The sequence below is a fragment of the Chiloscyllium plagiosum genome, unplaced genomic scaffold (assembly GCF_037043375.1).
Source record: "Chiloscyllium plagiosum isolate Xiang-an unplaced genomic scaffold, Cpla_swu_hap1 HiC_scaffold_4, whole genome shotgun sequence".
Classification (NCBI taxonomy): domain Eukaryota; kingdom Metazoa; phylum Chordata; class Chondrichthyes; order Orectolobiformes; family Hemiscylliidae; genus Chiloscyllium; species Chiloscyllium plagiosum.
This window is the reverse complement of record NW_028270142.1, coordinates 113779016-113798337: the sequence shown is the minus strand read 5'-3', so window position 1 is coordinate 113798337 and position 19322 is coordinate 113779016. Positions and strand designations below refer to the sequence as shown.

Sequence of the window (19322 nt, the reverse complement as noted above, 5' to 3'; positions counted from 1 at the left end):
AGTTTGCATTTCTCCTAACCCCTCCACTCCCACTTTTTCAATGACTATTTAAAGTAATTACTAACATGACAGTCCTGGTTTCCTACTTCCCCAACCAGAAAGATTAGGATTTACTTGTTAAAATCCTTAACTTCAAAAACTTTCATGAAGTCTTTTCTTTTACAATGAAAATATCCCTAGGTATCTTCTAACTATTGTCACCCATCCCTGGCCTTTTTAATGTTTAGAACACTTGCAAACACTATTGGAAAGTATGTTGGAGATCCTTTATCATCTTTAAATGTTGTTCTATTTATTCTTTTAGTTTCGAATTAAGAATATTTTTAATTTCACTTCCTGTTACATTTTTGTGAAAGAAGAAAGTAATTTTCATTTATCGTGATCTCAGGATGTCCCGAACCTAATGAAATAATTTTGGAATGGTCTTTTATCAGTTGGGAACATGGTGGTTGATTTGCAGATGGCAGGGTATGACAAAATAGAATTGAGATAATTACCAGGTGGTCTTCATTTATTTCTAATGTTTGCTAATGAAAGAATATTGACCAACACTCTGCTCTACTTCAAAGAATCTTTTATGCCCATCAGACCTTGTTTCAGGTCCCATCCAAAGAAAGACAGCTCTGATTGTGCTACTGTTACCACAGGTTTCATGCTCAAATCTCTGATATGAGTCTTGAACTCTCCACTTCAGCTTGAAGTGCTGCCATTGAGCCACAGGGACATCTCTTATCCTCCATAGGTCTCTTGCAGTTTACGAATACCTTCCTTCTGTGACATAGGTTTCATATCATGTTCCCTGTACCCAAGTCCAAATCATGATGAGTGCACATTAAGTAAAATAAACCTAGCACTGACTCTAGTACATGTCACATTAAACCTTCCCTCAAATCAGTTATTCGTACAGTTATTTAAATTCAATCGACTTTTTATCTAGTCTGTTACACAGTTCTTGTATTGTAGGCCACAATTTATTTGTTAACCTCCCGTGAGATGTCACTTGATTAATTTTTATGATACCTTTTATTACCCTTTATTTATTTTGGTAATTTCCTCATTCATTTTTGTTACCAAATGTGATTTGGCTTTAACAGAGCCTTGCATTAGAAACTTTTGATTAATCTGTTTCTAAACACTCAAACTACGTGCATTTCAGTTAATTCAAAGCCCGGTGGCTCTTACTGTTGTCTTCTCACCACATAACCTACATAGTCAGAGTTCTTCCTCTGAGCTCAATCCTCTGTAAGGCTCTTCCCACCTGTAATATTAAAATTTTTTGTGTTTCCAGTATTTGTCATTTTCTTTTTGATTTCAGCAGCATTTCACTCAAGACATTGGAAACAGTTTTCTGATTAGTCCAAATACAAATTAAATATTATCCAGAAAATATAATTTTTGGATGTAGTATGTGAGTACTTTGGAGTTTCAGTTTGTTAACTGTAACAGAAGGATAAAAATGAGTTGTGAACAGTAGCAAAGTGGTAACTTTACTGAACTAATAATGAAAGATCCAGAACAATTCTTTAAGACAGGTCTGACATACCATGACAGATGGGGAAGTTTCAAGTCAAGGAATTAGTAAATCTGGAACAAAATTGCTCACTTATAACAACGAAACGACTAGTTTGTGGTTTATAACCTAGCACAAAGGATCACTAGCAATTTATTGCCCATCCCTAATTGCCCAGAGGGCAGTCAAGTATCAAACACATTGCTGTGGGTCTGGAGTCGCATGTTGGCCAGACCAGGTAAGGATAGCAGATTTCTTTCCCTAAACAACAATAGTGACCAGGTGGGTTTTCCAACAACTCTCAACGGTTTCATGGCCATCATTAGATTCTTAATTCCAGACTTTTATTGGATTCAGTTTCCACCATCTGTATGATGGGATTCAGGCCAACGTGCCCAGAACAGTACCTCTGTCTTTGAGTTAATAGTCCAGTGATTATGCCACTGGGCCATTGCCTCCCTGGGGTATTTAGTCAAAGCGTGTGGCATTGCTGACTAGGCTAGTATTTACCTCTCTTCTGCTTGCCACTGTTTCCTCATTCATCGACAGCGTAAAATCAATTATATTTCCACTCACTTCCAGTTGTGAAGATGAATCATTGGACTAGATAGGTTAATTATCTCTTTTCACAGATGCTGACTGACCTGCTGAGCTTCTTTGGCATTGTATTTTTATTTCAGATCACCGGTATCTGAAGTTCTTATAGCCACCAGTTAGGTGGAGACAGATTACTTCTTTTTCCATGACCACCAACACGACCCATCAAAATGAACTTAGTGGTTCAAGAATCTGAGGAACTCAGATAAAGCAGCAAGCTGTGTTAGCACACCATTCACATGAACCCCCAGAAGTATACCATGGCAACTGTATATAATGTTTACCATTTTTTGTACAATGTGGCAATTTGCCTCAGCTGCTACATTAAGTGCCTTCCAAACCTATGTACTCTCCATCTACTTTACTGCTCTTCATTTGCAAGGTCTCCTCCAGGTTTCATATAATACTACTTGATGCTGAAATTCATCGCAGCTGTCACTGCTTCTGAACTTTGGAAATCCCTGTCTACTGGCCCCGTGTATTTCCACAGATTGTAGTAATTCAAGAAGACCCCTCCTTAAGGACAAATAAGGATGATCAATGGATGTTGTCCTCACTAGTAAAGTTCAAATTCCATGAATTAAAGAAAAAGATAGACTTGTTGGCTCATTGCATCTTGATGGAAGCATAGAACCGATATGAGTGAATATCTTTGTTAGTAGAAATTTTTTTTTAAACTCCTTTTGATTCTGTGGCTCCAAGATTACATTACTTCTACAAAAATGTTTAAATATTCTCTTTCAGCCATTTTTAACATTCTTTCCTTCTTTAGGTCTTAATGTTGACTCTTCAGAATGATCCTCCCTCATTGGAAACAGGTGTACAGGATAAGGAAATGGTCAAAAAGTATGGCAAGTCCTTTAGGAAGATGATTGCACAATGTCTGCAGAAAGATCCAGAGAAAAGGTAAAAGATCAGAATGGCTCTATGCTTGCTCTTGTTTACATATTCTTTAAGGTCAGCAATCTGGAAATCGGATCAATGAGTTAAGGCAGCATGATTATGAATAATGTTTGAACAACATGGTTTGCTATCAATGGTTTGTTTTATAATCAATGTAAGCATTCTGCTTTAAAACTGTTGTGGACAGTTTAAAAAAAAAATTTGTACCTTTCTCTGATCCTTTGGAGGAGTGAATTATTCTGTTCTTTGTTCCACGCCTCTACTGGTTACAAAGTTTAAATGCAAAAGCGGAAGTAATGTTACAAATTAGACTGCATGTAGATCGGATCAGAAACATGTCAACCAAATTCCTTAAGTAACAAATGAAGACATAGATAATTGCAAGCCAAACCTACTCGAGCAAAGACGAGAGAGCGAGCAATGGCTATTACTCCTATTCACATCCATACTTTTTTACACCCACAAACTGAATCACTGAAAGCCAATGCAATAATGCAATCCAGTATCTTTTGTAAAGTTTTCTTTCCAAAGTGTTCACATGATGTACATTGTGTCCCCAGGCAATGATATAGTGTAATCATAGCACAAGGAGGCAATCAGCAATATGGCAAAAAATAGAGGACACTATGTTAAGAACTTGGCAAAACAGTCTAGGTACAACTCACTGACAACATCGAGAAAGGAGATCTGAAACTGACGGAAATGTGAACAGAAATGCTATTGTTTGTTTTGAGAAAGTAAGAGAATTTGGGATTTAAAATAAGCAGATATATCCCAATAGTCAGTCAGTTCAGAGGTGGCATTAGGCAATAAACCATGCCAAACACACAGCAGTTCTTTTCACTGCATCTCCGTACATGTGACAATAATAACTCAAACCAAAAGTAAATTTGAATGTATTGTGTGGACCAGACTGGTGAAATACTACCTAGACTGTGAATAAAAAGGATCAGGTCAAACAAATGAGAGTTACGATCATTTCAGATTTGGGAATGATTTCAAACTAAAATCTTTTAAAGAAATGGCAATTCCTCATTTTGTTCGCAGGGGTCTAGTTGCCTTCTCTCTGCCCTCTGCCCTCCCCCTTTGCCCTCTCCCTGTGTCTCTGTCTTCCCTCCTCTTCTTTTCGCCCCACCTCCCAAACACCCGTTTATAAAGTTAAAAATCTCACAATACCAGGTTATAGTCCAACAGGTTTATTTGGAAGTACTAGCATTCGGAGTGCTGCTCCTTCATCAGGTAGCTGTAGAGCAGGGTCATAAGACACAATTTAGAGCAAAAGATCACAGTCTTGTGCAACTGAAACGATATGTTCAGCGAACCTAGATTGCTGTTTAGTCTTTCATCTTTTAGAATGGGTTGTAGGTTCATTAATATGCAAATCCCAGAACTTCCTTCAAGTCACATTCTTGAGATAATTTAAGGTTTTATTTTTTAAAAAACTGACACCTCAGCTCAGATAATGTATTAAAGGCGTGAGGTTAGACTCTGTCTGTCTATATCCCAATCTTGAGTCACGACTAGTTCTATTACCAAAGTAGGCATTTGCATGGATTGACTGCCTGCAGATTGTGTGCTTTTTGATTGACTGCCTGCAGATTGTGTGCTTTTTGAGCAAAATAGAATGTATCTGCAAATACAATTCTACAAATGCAAATTCACCGCATAGATTTGTGTGTGCGCATGGATATGAGTGTGCGCGCGTGCTTGGAAGAGTGTGCATGAGTGTGATGGAGTGTAAGCCACTGAGAGGGTGTATCTGTGCTTGTCTGAGAGAGGATCGGCGTGAGTGTATCATCATAGAATCCCTACAGTGTGGAAACAGGTCCTTCAACCCAACAAGTCCACGCCAACCCTCCAAAGAGTAAACCACCCAGACCCATTCCCCTACCCTAAATTTACCCCTGACTAATGCACCTAACCTACTCATCCCTGAACACTATGGGCAATTTTAGCATGGCCAATTCACCTGATCTAAGCAAAAGTGAAGACTGCAGACGCTGGAGATCAGAGTCAAGAGTGTGGTGCTAGAAATGCACAGCAAGTCAGGCAGCATCGGAGGAACAGGGCAGTTGACTTTTCGAGCAAAAGTCCTTCATCAGGATCCTGATGAAGGGCATTTACCCAAAACGTCGACTGCACTGCTCTTCAGATGCTGCCTGACCTGTGCTTTTCCAGCACTACATTCCTGACTCAATTCACCTAACCTGCACACCGTTTCAATTGTATGACACTGATTTTTTTTTTTGCTATAACTTCTTTGTCTTATGATTCTGCTTCACAGCTGCCTGATGAAGGAGCAGCGCTCCAATTGCTAGTACTTCGAAATAAACCTTTGACTATAACTTGGTGTTATGTGATTTTTAACTTTATTGCTGTAAGGAAACAGTATGGTTGTGAGACTAATTGGTTAGCTCTTCAGATTGCTAGCTAGGTACAATGAACAGAACAGCTTTCTATGCAGTAAGATTCCATAAAGCTTACAATGGTTCCTGGCCTTTGTTGTGCTTTGACAGCTGCAGAAAAGATAGTAAATAATTATAGTGCATCATATTGTCGCATTGCATTTCTTGTGAAACCATAAAAACATTTGTGCTGCTTTTACAGAAGTTTAAAAGCTTTTTTTATGGATTGAGCTATAAACAATAATTCATGGTTAGAAATAAAGTTGTCTTTGTATAGATTTGTATTGTTGAAAATTCTGGAACAATGCATTAAAGCTCACGCAGCATCCTACCTTTGTCAAAGGTGACCTTACTGAATACAGTGTAATTATGAACCTGACGCAGTAGATTCTTGCAGAGATTCCACCTGTGTGTTTGTTCATTTATTTGTGATGATGTTTTAAACTCTTTTGTAAACCAATGTCTGGTGTAATCAGTAGCTCTGTATTAATATGGAAGTACTGCTCAGTATGTTGAAAGTTATAGAAAAACTGAGTACAAATACAATCTTAAGAGTATGGAAAAAGCATTAAGCCCTATAAATAACTTATGAAAATGAAATATTTTGTTTGCCCGAGATCTGAAACAAACGAAATACGGGAAATACTGAGTATATCAGTAAGCATCTTAAAAAAAAAGGTCATTGCTCTGAACAGTTAACTGTTTCTCTATCTACATATGTTGCTAGGCTTCCTGGGTTTTTACAGTATATTCTATTTAGCTTTGGCAGTTTTACTGCTTCTCTACCTCCAGTCCCACTTTCCTGTCTTTTCCATATGTTTCAATCACTTTATTGGTGTGGATGAAAGAGTGTACAATTTTCAACCCCATTGTAGTTATTTTCTAATCAACTTTTCCAGATTTTATGATCCCCCTCTAGAGCAGTTGGGACTTAAATCCAGGTTTCCTCTTCCAAAGAGAGCCACTACACACCACAAAAGGCCAAAAAATATTTTTTTGATCATCCTGTCAGAAGTCTTATGTCATACCTCTAGAGTAGCTGAGACCTGAACTGTGCCTCCTAGTTGAAAGGCAGGGACACACCACTATCACAAGACCATTTTATAGTAAATGAATTCCAGTGAATTGATTTTTCACATCTGTGGAGCAGATGGAACTTGAATCCGTCCCCTTTGCTCAGAGAGTGAGGGCCATTACATGTCTGTTTAACCAATTTGCCTAGATCAACTTTATAAATTGTTTGTTTTGAAGTATCCCTGAGCATATGTTTTGAGAATGAATGCAGTAACCCGTACCTTCAGCGAAAAGAATGTAAACTATGCAGTCATCATCAGCAAGCCTGAGGACCACCTCCAAAGTTGTAATATTTCACCTTGTCTCCAGAATATTAACCTGATGCATGTTTGCATTAAACCATCTTGCTTTCTTTGAAGTCTCAATCATCTGAACTGAATCTTAACTGTATCTAAGAAGAAAATATATTTAAAGCATTTTTAAGATGAGGTGTTTCTATTGCTTTTGCCAAAATGAGAATGTCCCTTGTGCCGGGTGATATTTTTGCAGATTTATTTAATGTGTGGACATTTGCAGTCCTCTGTTGCAGAGAGGTCTTCTGCTGACTTCAGCTGTTTATTTAGCCAGACATGCATTTTTGCTGATTACTGCGCCCTCCAATTGACTTTCATGACTACACAAAAAGTCCACATTTTAAAATTCCCTCAAGTTGCATACAGATGGTTTCCAAAGCTGATAACAAAGACCTTGTCAAATTTTGAAGGAGTCATAGTCATAGTCATAGAGATGTACAGCATGGAAACAGACGCTTCGGTCCAACCTGTCCATGCCGACCAGATATTCCAACCCAATCTAGTCCCACCTGCCAGCACCCGGCCCATATCCCTCCAACCCCTCCCATTCATATACCCATCCAACTGTCTTTTAAATGTTGCAATTGTACCAGCCTCCACCACTCCCTCTGGCAGCTCATTCCATAAACGTACCACCCTCTGCGTGAAAAAGTTGCCCCTTAGGTCTCTTTTATATCTTTCCCCTCTCACCCTAAACATATGCCCTCTAGTTCTGGACTCTCCGATCCCAGATAAATGTCTATTTATCCTATCCATGCCCCTCATAATTTTGTAAACCTCTATAAGGTCACCCCTCAGCCTCCGACGCTCCAGGGAAAACAGCCCCAGCCTGTTCAGCCTCTCCCTGTAGCTCAGAAAGCTGACAAGATTTTAATTTGGACTAAGATTGTTAATCTCATATAGTTCTTTTCATTATATTCCCCATCTTTGGGTCAAGAGTGTGGTGCTGGAAAAGATCCAGCAGGTCAGGCAACATCTGAGTAGGAAGAGAATCGACGTTTTGGGCATAAGCCATTCATTAGGAATCCTTGATTCTCCTGTTCCTCGGTTGCTGCCTGACCTGCTGTGGTCTTCTGTGCCTGAACTCAACTGACCTTCAAAGATAATGTAAACAGAAAATGCTTAAAAAAACAAAGCTGCCGCTGAGGAGAGAAATTTGTTGTTTTAGGTCAGTTGACTTATCTGACCTTCATAAATATACATGATTTACCATTTGTGGATAAATGCGATATTATTGTCTGCTTTGCATCAAATTTGCCAACCATTCTTATTAGTTTTAAACTTTGTATAGAAGGTAATTGCCCTGTCCTCGAATGCTGCTGAAGCAAAGCTTATCAAACACCATCTAGTCAGCTAAATATTCTATCATCCATATATGTTGAAGGACTGTGGAATATGTTGAACATTTAGGTAAGTTATTTGGATGGAACTGAGAAATAAGAAAGGGATGATCACTCATTGGGATTGTATTATAGACCCCCTAATAGTCAGAGGGAAATTGAGAAACAAACTTGTAAGGAGATCTCAGCTATCTGTAAGAATATTAGAGTAGTTATGTTTGGGGATTTTAACTTTCCCAACATAGACTGGGACTGCCATAGTATTAAAGGTTTAGATGGAGAGGGATTTCTTAAGTGTGTACAAGACAATTTTCTGATTCAGTATGTGGATGCACCCACTAGAGAAGGTGCAAAACCTGACGACCTCTTGGGAAATAAGGCAGGGTAGGTGACTGAGGTGTCAGTGGGGGAGCACTTTGGGGCCAGCGACCATAATTCTATTCGTCTTAAAATAGTGATGCAAAAGGATGGACCAGATCTAAAAGTTGAAGTCCTAAATTGGAGAAAGGCCAATTTTGACGATATTAGGCAAGAACGTTCGAAAGCTGATTGGAGGCAGATGTTCGCAGGTAAAGGGACGGCTGGAAAATGGGAAGCTTTCAGAAATGAGATGACAAGAATCCAGAGAAAATATATTCCGTCAGGGTGAAAGGAAAGGCTGGTAGGTATAGGGAATGCTGGATGATGAAAGAAATTGAGGGTTTGGTTAAGAAAAAGAAGGAAGCATATGTCAGTTATAGGAGAAAGTGAGGTCTGCAGATGCTGGAGATCAGAGCTGGAAATGTGTTGCTGGAAAAGCGCAGCAGGTCAGGCAGCATCCAGGGAACAGGAGAGTCGACGTTTCGGGCATAAGCCCTTCTTCGGGAAGTCTGTCAGTTATAGACAGGATAGATCAAGTGAATCCTTAGAAATGTGTAAAGGCAATAGGATTATACTTGAGGGAAATCAGGAGGGAAAAAGGGGACACGAGATAGCTTTGGCAAATAGAATTAAGAGAATCCAAAGGGTTTTTACAAATATATTAAAGACAAAAGGGCAATTAGGGAGAGAATTAGGGCCCCTCAAAGATCAGCAAGGCAGTCTTTGTGTGTAGCCACAGAAAATGGGAGAGATACTAAGCGAATATTTTGCATCAGTATTTACTGTCGAAAGGATATAATCTATAAATGTCCAGATTACAGAGGAGGAAGTGCTGGATGTCTTGAAACGGTTAAAAGTGGATAAATCCCCAGGACCTGATCAGGTGTACCCAAGAACTCTGTGGGAAGCCGGAGAAGTGGTTGCTGGACCTCTTGCTGGGTTATTTGTTTCATCGATAGTCACAGGTGAGGTGCTGGAAGGCTGGAGGTTGGCAAACATGGTGCCGCTGTTTAAGAAGGGCGGTAAAGACAAGCCAGGGAACTATAGACCGGTGAGCCTGACCTCAGTGGTGGGCAAGTTGTTGGAGGGAATCCTGAGGGACAGGATGTACATGTATTTGGAAAGGCAAGGACTGATTCAAGGACCGCAATTTCCCCCCCGACGTGGTCGACGGTGCCCTCCACCGCATCTCCTCCACTTCCCGCTCCTCCGCCCTTGAGCCCCGCCCCTCCAACCGCCACCAGGACAGAACCCCACTGGTCCTCACCTACCACCCCACCAATCTCCATGTACAGCGCATCATCCGCCGTCACTTCCGCCACCTCCAAACAGACCCCAGCACCAAGGATATATTTCCCTCCCCTCCCCTATCAGCTTTCCGTAGAGACCACTCCCTCCGCGACTCCCTTGTCAGATCCACACCCCCCACCGACCCAACCACCACTCCCGGCACCTTCCCTTGCAACCGCAGGAGGTGCAACACTTGCGCCCACACCTCCCCCCTCACTTCTCTCCAAGGCCCCAAGGGAAACTTCCATATCCGCCACAGATTCACCTGCACCTCCACCCACATCATCTACTGCATCCGCTGCAGCCGGTGTGGCCTCCTCTATATTGGGGAGACAGGCCGCCTACTTGCGGAGCGATTCAGGGAGCACCTCTGGGCCACCCGGACGAACCAACCCAACCAACCTGTGGCACAGCATTTCAACTCCCCCTCCCACTCCACCGAGGATATGCAGGTCATTGGACTCATCCACCGCCAAACCACAACAACCCGACGGTCGGAGGAGGAGCGTCTTATCTTCCGACTGGGAACCCTCCAACCGCAGGGGATGAACTTGGACTTCACCAGTTTCTTCATCCCCCCTCCCCCCACCTTGTCTCAGCCGGATCCTTCCAGCCCGGCACCGCCTTCCTGACCTGCAGTCTTCTTCTTGACCTCTCCGCCTCCACCCTACTCCGACCTATCACCCTCACCTTGACCTCTTTCCACCTATCACATTTCCAACTCCCCTCCTCCAAGTCCCTCCTCCCTACCTTTTATCTTCTCCTGCTGAACACTCTCTGCTCATTCCTGAAGAAGGGCCTGTGCCCGAAACGTCGAATCTCCTGTTCCCTGGATGCTGCCTGACCTGCTGTGCTGTTCCAGCAATAAAGTTTCAACACTGATTCGGGTTAGTCAACATGGTTTTGTGCATGGGAAATCATGTCTCACAAACTTGATTGAGGGCAGAGTAGTAGATGTGATCTTTATGGACTTCAGTAAGGCGTTCGACAAGTTTCCCCATGGGAGACTGATTAGCAAGGTTAGATCTCATGGAATAAAGGGAGAACTAGCCATTTGGATACAGAACTGGCTTAAAGGTAGAAGACAGGGTGGTGGTGGTGGAGGGTTGTTTTTCAGACTGGAGGCTTGTGACCAGTGGAGTGCCACAAGGATCGGTGCTGGGTCCTCTACTTTTTGTCATTTACATAAATGATTTGGATGCAAGCATAAGCGGCACAGTTAGTAAGTTTGCAAATGACTCCAAAATTGGAGGTGTAGTGGACAGCAAAGAGGGTTACCTCAGATTACAACAGGATCTGGACCAGATGGGCCGATGAGCTGAGGAGTGGCAGATGGAGTTTAATTCAGATAAATGTGAGGTGCTGCATTTTGGGAAAGAAATCTTAGCACGACTTATACACTTAATGGTAAGGTCCGAGGGAGTGTTGCTGAACAAAGAGACCTTGGGGTGCAGGTTCATAGCTCCTTGAAAGTGGAGTCGCAGGTAGATAGGATAATGAAGAAGGCGTTTGATATGCTTTCCTTTATTGGTCAGAGTACTGAGTACAGGAGTTGGGAGGTCATGTTGCAGCTGTACAGGACATTGGTTAGGCCACTGTTGGAATATTGCGTGCAATTCTGGTCTCTTTCTTATTGGAAAGATGTTGTGAAATTTGAAAGGGTTCAGAAAAGAGTTACAAGGATGTTGCCAGGGTTAGAGGATTTGAGCTATAGGGAGAGGCTGAACAGGCTGGGGCTGTTTTCCCTGGAGCGTCGGAGGCTGAGGGGTGACCTTATAGAGGTTTACAAAATTGAGAGGCATGGATAGGATAAATAGACAAAGTCTTTCCCTGGGGTCAGGGAGTACAGAACTAAAGGGCATAGGTTTAGTGTGAGACGGGAAAGATATGAGAGAGACCTAAGGGGCAACTTTTTCACGCAGAGGGTGATAAGTGTTTGGAATGAGCTGCCAGAGAAAGTGGTGGAGGCTGGTACAATTGCATAATTTAAGAGGCATTTGGATGGGTATATGAATAGGAAGGGTTTGGAGGGATATGGGCTGGGTGCTGGCAGATGGGACTAGATTGGATTGGGATATCTGGTCGGCATGGACGGGTTGGAATGAAGGGTCTGTTTCCATGCTGTACATCTCTATGACTCTATTTCCCGTATCTAGGCTGCCATCTTCTCAACGCACCATCTTTGAGATCCAAAACTGGATCAGCTGTGTCAGTTCTGCCTTCGGCAAATGATGGCAGCATCTGACAACCAAAACCCCTGCAATTCAATGGAAACCCGAGAGCACAGCAGAGTTTCTGTAATCATGCACCTATATTTCAGTTGCCTTTGTATCAGTGATATGTAAGAGTGCCAAAAACACTTCTGTTGGCAATGCGTTTTGGTACAGCCTCTGGATTTAATGGATAGACAATTAAACAAGCACCAGTATCCTACTTATAACTAGTCTGCGACAGACAAAACTCCTGGAACTATGGACAGGATGTTGTGTCCAGTAGCTTAAAGTCATTTAGAGGTTTCAGAAGTTCTGTGAACTGTCAAATGAACAGCAATCAAGCGAAGGATAAAGGCTGTGGTTGGAAAGCCATCTGAAGCTCTCCTTAAAGTGCGACAGTGTTGACCTTAATAATGGGGAGAAGCTTGCTACTAATTGGTTAAAGAAATAATAATAGTTTGCCTAACATGCATTTTAGAGTCCCAGCTTTATTGATGAGGTGGAACAAAGAAGAAAAGCAAGAAAAAGAAGCTAATCCTGCATTTGGGCTATCTTTCACATTTGGCCAAAGATTTCAGTCAGAAATTGGTGTGTTCAGTCACATGATAGCAGGAAGTCACAATATTGACTAATGTCACCTCAAATAAGGAGCAACCTCTGAGTCAAACTTCATAAGGTGGCTGAAGATCTCTTTGACTACATGAATAGTTAATGCTTATGCAAGATCCTTCAGACTAGCAAACAGGATTCAAGGTTAAAATCTTGAACCTAGGTGTTGAAGGCCACCTGTTGCTGTCACCATTCTGACACACCAATGATAGTTCAGTTTGAAATGACTTACCAACTAGGAAAAGGTCAACCAGAGAGGAGCAAATCAAGACTGTATTCACAGAATAATTCGCAGTGTGGTTGATGGCTTGTTAAAGTTCATATGACAAAAATGTCCACTTCATTTATAAATGATCACCTGGGGGTCACTTGTGGATGCAGTGGTAGTGTCCCTACCTCTTGAGCCAAGAACCCCAGGTTTCAACCCCACCTGCTTCCATGTGCAATACCATCCCTGAACAGGTTAATTTGAAAATATCTATACATGATAAATTGTATGGCAGATCACCAATCCTTACTTTATGATATCTGCTACATTCATATGTGTTCAAGGTTTACCATGCTTGAGACATGTATTTTGCTAATCAACCAGTTTCAGCAAATCAAGGAACACTAATTTTACTGTTTTTCTCGCCTAATTATTTTTTTTTTTAAATTTCAGGCCGACAGCAGCAGAATTTTTAAAGCACAAGTTTTTCCAAAAAGCGAAGGTAAACTAGAAAATCTGTAGTTACATCTGTTTAGTAAACATCGCAGTTGGACTGGCAATTGTGATTCTTTGATTATTTTTTACCTTGTAGTTTAATGAATGAATGTAATGAATTATTATCAGAGTTGGTGGTAACACTGGACAAATCAAGTCCCAGAGTGAAACTTGGACCAAAAGTTTTATTTTTGCAGTTTGGTTCGCATGGTAGTCAGTCACTGAAAATTTGCATACAAGGATTCCAGAGTAATGTTAACAAAGGAAGATGAGTTTATTTCAGAAAAGTTTAGAAAAACAATAATAATTTGAAAAGAACTTAATGTAAACAGTAAACATACTTTACTCGATACAAGTATCAGTCTTCCTCCTCTTTGTTTAATTTCTTAGTCACCGTTAAGGTCATAAACATTTCCATTAGCAACTTTCTCTCATGCCTCTTTACATCTCTCCCCAAGCTACACAGCCAAAGGATTTTCTCTCCGAACTTCGTTTTTGAAACATCCTGGGTTTTTTTCCAGTTAATTTGCCTGTTTTTGGGCTGTTAAGCAGCATGTCTGACATGGATTTCTTTTTTGGATTTAGCCCCCTCTTTCTGGGTCATGAAAATTCAATTTAGTGAACACTTCAGTCATTGTCTCATCAGGTCACTTGTCAAGTAATTTAGCTTAGGTCACATGATTTTTTTTGGGACTGCTGTTGTGATTCAAATTTTAAATAAAAATTGTTTATTGGACCTGTTTTTTTTTTTAAGAAAGTACCATAACCTCCACAGGACTTAAAAAATATATTTACCTCTACTTTTGAGCCCAAACTTCTCAGTAGTAACATTTTGTAAGTCTACATCACAGTAGAAATGGTATCAAACTTTTCTAAATATATTAATGGGAAGAAGGCATTGCTGCAAAATCAATCTTTATTACCCATTTCTAATTGCCTTTTGAGAAAGTGGCTTCAGCCACTTTGTTTCACTCTTATGGTTCTGATAGAAAGTTCTTGAGTTTTAATGCAAAAACATTGTTCTCAAGTCCAGATGTTATCTGACTTGGAGGAGAACTTGCGATGACTATCTTGTGCGCTGCTGCCATTGATTTGGAAAGTGTACTTGCAAAGGTCTGTTGAGTTAGAGTATGGGAAAAACACGGCAAGTGATGTGAGCAACAGCCTCTACAAGTATTTTAAAACAAAGAGTAGCTAAAATAGTCCTTTAAGGGTTGAGAGTGAAGAAATAATAGGAAAATAGAAAATAACAAATGGTTTTGAACAAGAATTTTATCCTCCTTCACAAGTTAAAAACACAAAATATCAACAGGCAGAAGAGAGGGAAGATATAAAGCAGCTTCCGAAATGTTTGGATAGACTTAGTGAATGGCCAAGAGTGTGGCAGATGAAATATGTGAAAGAGACTTTGGTAGGAGAAACAAATGTGCAAAGTATTTCTTAACATGTAAAAGGTAGAAAAGGTCCTAGGTGTCTTTGTCATTAAGTTGCTGGAGGCTAACATGCAGGAGATGCAAACTCTTAGGCTAATAGGCTGATTCAATCAGTAATTTAATAATTTTTGAATTGAGCTGTGCCTATATAGAAAAGGATAGCATTCAAGGTTTGCGTTTAGATTTGTAGCTCGGGTGTCTGATGATATGGTTGTGGCTGTGCTGGCCGAGCTGGGAAGTTGAATTGCAGACGTCTTGTCCCCTGTCTAGGTGACCTCTTCAGTGCTTTGGAGCCTCCTGTGAAGCGCTTCTGTACTGTCTTCTGGAATTTATTTGATTCCATTTCTGCCAATAAAAGCCATGACCAGCTGTCTCTAGTAGACATCCATAGATGACAAGGACCACATATTTGCCTGGGACAGCATGACGATGATCAAAGGACAACCAGAGAATTCAGCCATGGACTCCACTGACCTAGGTCCAATATTCCGGCCACTACAAAAAACGACCAAAACCTGCAACTGGAAGCAGCTGGAACGGAACCAAATAAATTCCAGAAGACGCAGTGCATTATTGCTTCACAATAGGCTCCAAGGCACTGAAGATGTCACCTAGGCAGAGGACGAAATGTCTGCAAATCAAATTCCCAATTCAGCGAACATACCCATAACCACAACAGGATGTTGTTATGTTGGAAAAAGAAGAATGTTGTTTTTCACAGCAGAAAAAGCAAAATACATTTAAGGCACATGCTTATGATGTCAAAAGTAGGTGAACGTCATAGCCCCAAAGAACTGCTCTCCAATTAGAGAACGATGATTTGTGATTAATTTAATTCATGGTCACCATGCTCTGGCCAACGGGTGAATTTGGGAAGGTAGATCCTTTGTGGTAATCTCAGCAAGTGCAGGAATTGAATCTGAACTATTGGTGGCATGTTGTGTCGCAAGCTAGGTGTCGACCCAATTTACCATATCACGTAATGAAATAAAGGTGTGTTTCCATTCTTACTGAGTTGTGACCTCTTGCAGCATGGCTTACTGAGTGATGCATTCCAGCTGAATTGCTCAGTCTGATGCAATCATTCATTTGTGTAATACACATACCATACATATATAAATACCAGGAGCTGTAATCAATATTTGAATTTTTCAGTACTACATTTGCCAGTATGTTATGGAGCTAACATAGTGTTATGCTACGATAATTGCAAATTTCACCGATCATTCCTTACTATCACGTCAGTTGCCCCCCCCACAAACAAGCAACTTTCACCAACTAGTTGCACTTGACCTACTGGAAATTAGGATCACTTCTTCTAAAACTGCACTTTCAGTATTCTGTCTGTGATATGAAATCTCATTTAACTGCTACTGTAGTCACTAGCTTTCTACAAGTATAAGAGAATTATTAGGTGCCACAGTACCCCATTGAGTTTTTTTTCAAAAAAAGATTTTGGTCTCGAAAGGAATGAAAATGAACATTCACCTGATGGTAAGCAAGGGGACAGTGGTCATCTAACATTGAATAGCTGTCCCATGGTTATTGGCCAAAAGGATTCAGACAAATGATTAACAGTGTAAGCTACTTACCCATATACATAGTAAATAAGTCCTCAAAGAACTGTCTACCCCAAGTGGAAGATGAGCCAGAAGAAAAGAAGACATGTGAAAGAGTTCCCTGATACCACCACCAGAGCAGTATTCTGCCATCCTAAATTTAGTGAGACCAGCACATTCTGCAACAACAGCCTGTTTGCCATTTGGTATCCATAAACTATCCCAGTTGTCATGGTTGTATATTTTCTTTTTTGAATTAACTACTTTTTTCATATGTATATAGTCGTTTCTTAACAACGTTCAACGAGATATTAGAATTTTTACAAGTTATCAAATGTGTATATTAACTAACTCTGACCATCAGTCCCAACCCCTGCAAAATGAACAGACTTAACAACATCGTGAGAGTACCTTAATATTGCAGCAGCAAAAATATATTCATTGCCACTTCCTCTGAAGAAATTATCAGCTGTCGATAAATCTCTCGGCCTTGCTCGCAATGCTGTTATTCAGGTAGTATTTTTACTTAAAAGTATTCTCTCATACCAGTTGATCAAACTGATAATGATAGCTGGTTACAAGGTGATAAAGCCAATATAGCTAACATGTTTGAAATTCCTTTTGATGTAAACAAATGTCTCCGTGCTTCACAAGTGCATAATCTAACAAATAGATACAAGTGCAACAAAAGAAAATTGTATGGGGCGATCAAAACCTTGGTTAAACAGGTTGGTTATAAGGTTTTAGAAGACAGAAAGACGGAGCAATTTTTGGAGAGGATTCTGGAGCTTAGAGAGCTGAAGGCATGACCCCCTAATTGCGGGGTGAAGGGTGGGAGCATTGAGGCCCACAGTCAGAGAGCCACAGTGGAATGGGATGCAGTCTGGGTTTAGAGATTATATAGTAAGGAGAGGAAAGCCAATCGGACATTTTGAATTTTAAATCTGAAATGTTGATGGACCAAAAATCAAGATTGTCTGTCTGTCTGTCTGTAAAAGGCTGAGTCACTTTGAGTTAATGGTATTTACATAGTCAAGCTCCTATACAGTGACAATTTTCCCAGAAATTGTTTTAATTATTCACAGGATGTGGGTGTTGCCAACTGGGCCAGCATTTATTTGTCCATTCCTAGTTGTCCTTGAAGATATTAGCCTCCTTGAATCTCTGCAGTTCCATTTGTTGGCAGGTCGACCCACAAGTTACTGGGGAGGGACTTTTAGGATTTTGATCTAGTGTGTCTCTAATGAGAGAGCAGCCCTATGGTCTGGTAACACCAAGGCAACTATTTTTGTGTGTGGCTACTCCTGGTCAATGGTAACTTCCAAAATGTTGATAATGGGAGAATTCCATTGAAGTCAACAATTGATGGTTATGTTGTTTCATTCAAGATGGTCATTGCTTATTACCTCCAAATCAGTAACATTTCCACCATAAAAGTACCAGCTAGAATTCTTCACAAGTTTATTTAATTCTCTGCTGTGCAACAAAGTTGACACCAAGCTGTACCGTTAGCTGAGGACTGGAAAATGAGTCTTTTGAATGTGTATTGAACTATAAGTTTCTTCATGTGAATGCATTATCAATATGGGCAATTGATTTTATTCTGAACTTTGCCTCATCTTTGTAAGTAGTATTTTGTAGGGGTTTGAATGTGGTGTGTACTATAAATGTGGCCTTTCCTTAAAGCCTGTTCACCCAGAATGCTGTGTTTCTAATTTACTTAGGTACGTTACTAAACTTAACATTGGAGAAATTTCTATAGTTTCTGCATAACTGATTTTGTCATTGGCTTCCCCCATGATCACCTTGACCTTGGAAGGTGACAGATTAAGTGCTTCATTAGACTATGGTTCTAACTGCTTCTTTGGTTTATTTCTTTTGTTGTTTAAATGTGATGCAGTGTAAATTTAACAATGGATTTTGTTTATTCTCTATATAAGTAAAAGATAACTTCGTAGATAACTAGTACAGAAGAGGCCCTTTTGCCCATTAAACTGCACTGACAAAAAAAACTGAATCTGTACTGGTCCCACTTTCTCGCACTTTGCCCTCAGAACCTTGTATTATATGATATTGAGTGCTCGTCCAAGTACTTTTTAAAGGTGAGATTTTCTATCTCAACTATCCTTCCCAGCAGTGCATTCCAGATGCCCAGTACCCTCTAGGTGAAAGTAGTTTTCTTTCTGTCCTTCACCTTAAAATTGTGTACTCCTGTAAAGACCCTTCAACCAAGGGGCACAGCTGCTGCTTATCCATCCTCCATGTCCCTTGTTACTTTATACACCTCAGTTAGTTCCCTTCTCAGCTCAAAAGAAAACAAACCGAGCTTATACATAGCTTCCCATAACTAAAATGCTCCATCCCAGGCAAATCCCTAGTGAATCTCCTATACGCTGTCCAGTGCAAACGCATCTTTCCAATTAGTGCAGTGATCAGAACTGCACCCACCACTCTAACTGTGGCTCAACCAAAGTTTTATTCAACTCTGCTATAACTTCCCCTCTCTCATAATCTATATTATGACACAAATCCCACCTTATGAAACTCTTTTGCAAGCTTTTAGGGGCAAGTACCACAAGATTCCTCTGTTCCTCCGAGGTTCCTAGTATTCTGCCATTCATTTAATGCTGCCTTATCCTGTTACATCTTCCCAAGTACACCTCTCATTTTTCACAGTTAAATTCCATCTACCACTGATCTACCTATCTGATCAATCCAGTTATATCTTAATATAAGCTAAGACCACCTTCATCACTCAGCCATCTGGCCAATCTTTGTCATCTGCAAACTTAATTGTCATCCCCTCCCACATTTCCTATGTCTGTTATATATCACAAACAATAAGGTATTCAACATTGACCGCTGTGGTATCCCAGTGGACACCACATTCCATTCAGACAAACTGCCTTCAACTATCATTATCCTTCCACTTAACCAATTTTGGATCCGCTTTGCCAAATTACTCTGGATCCTTCGCAAGTGGAAACTTATCAAAAGCTTTAATGAAATCTTTACAAACTACATCAACCACAT

The 19322-nt window shown here is 40.5% G+C and overlaps 1 protein-coding gene across 2 annotated transcripts in view; it reads left to right on the top strand.

Annotated features, from left to right (window-relative positions):
- The window catches only part of LOC122548925 (serine/threonine-protein kinase OSR1), a 182298-nt gene that overhangs the window by 111605 nt on the left and 51371 nt on the right, over window positions 1-19322 (top strand). For both annotated transcript variants that reach the window (XM_043687910.2, XM_043687911.2), the window contains exons 8-9: window positions 2880-3013; window positions 13256-13304. In XM_043687910.2, coding sequence (XP_043543845.1) covers window positions 2880-3013; window positions 13256-13304 — 183 coding nt within the window. The remainder of the gene's footprint in view (window positions 1-2879; window positions 3014-13255; window positions 13305-19322) is intronic.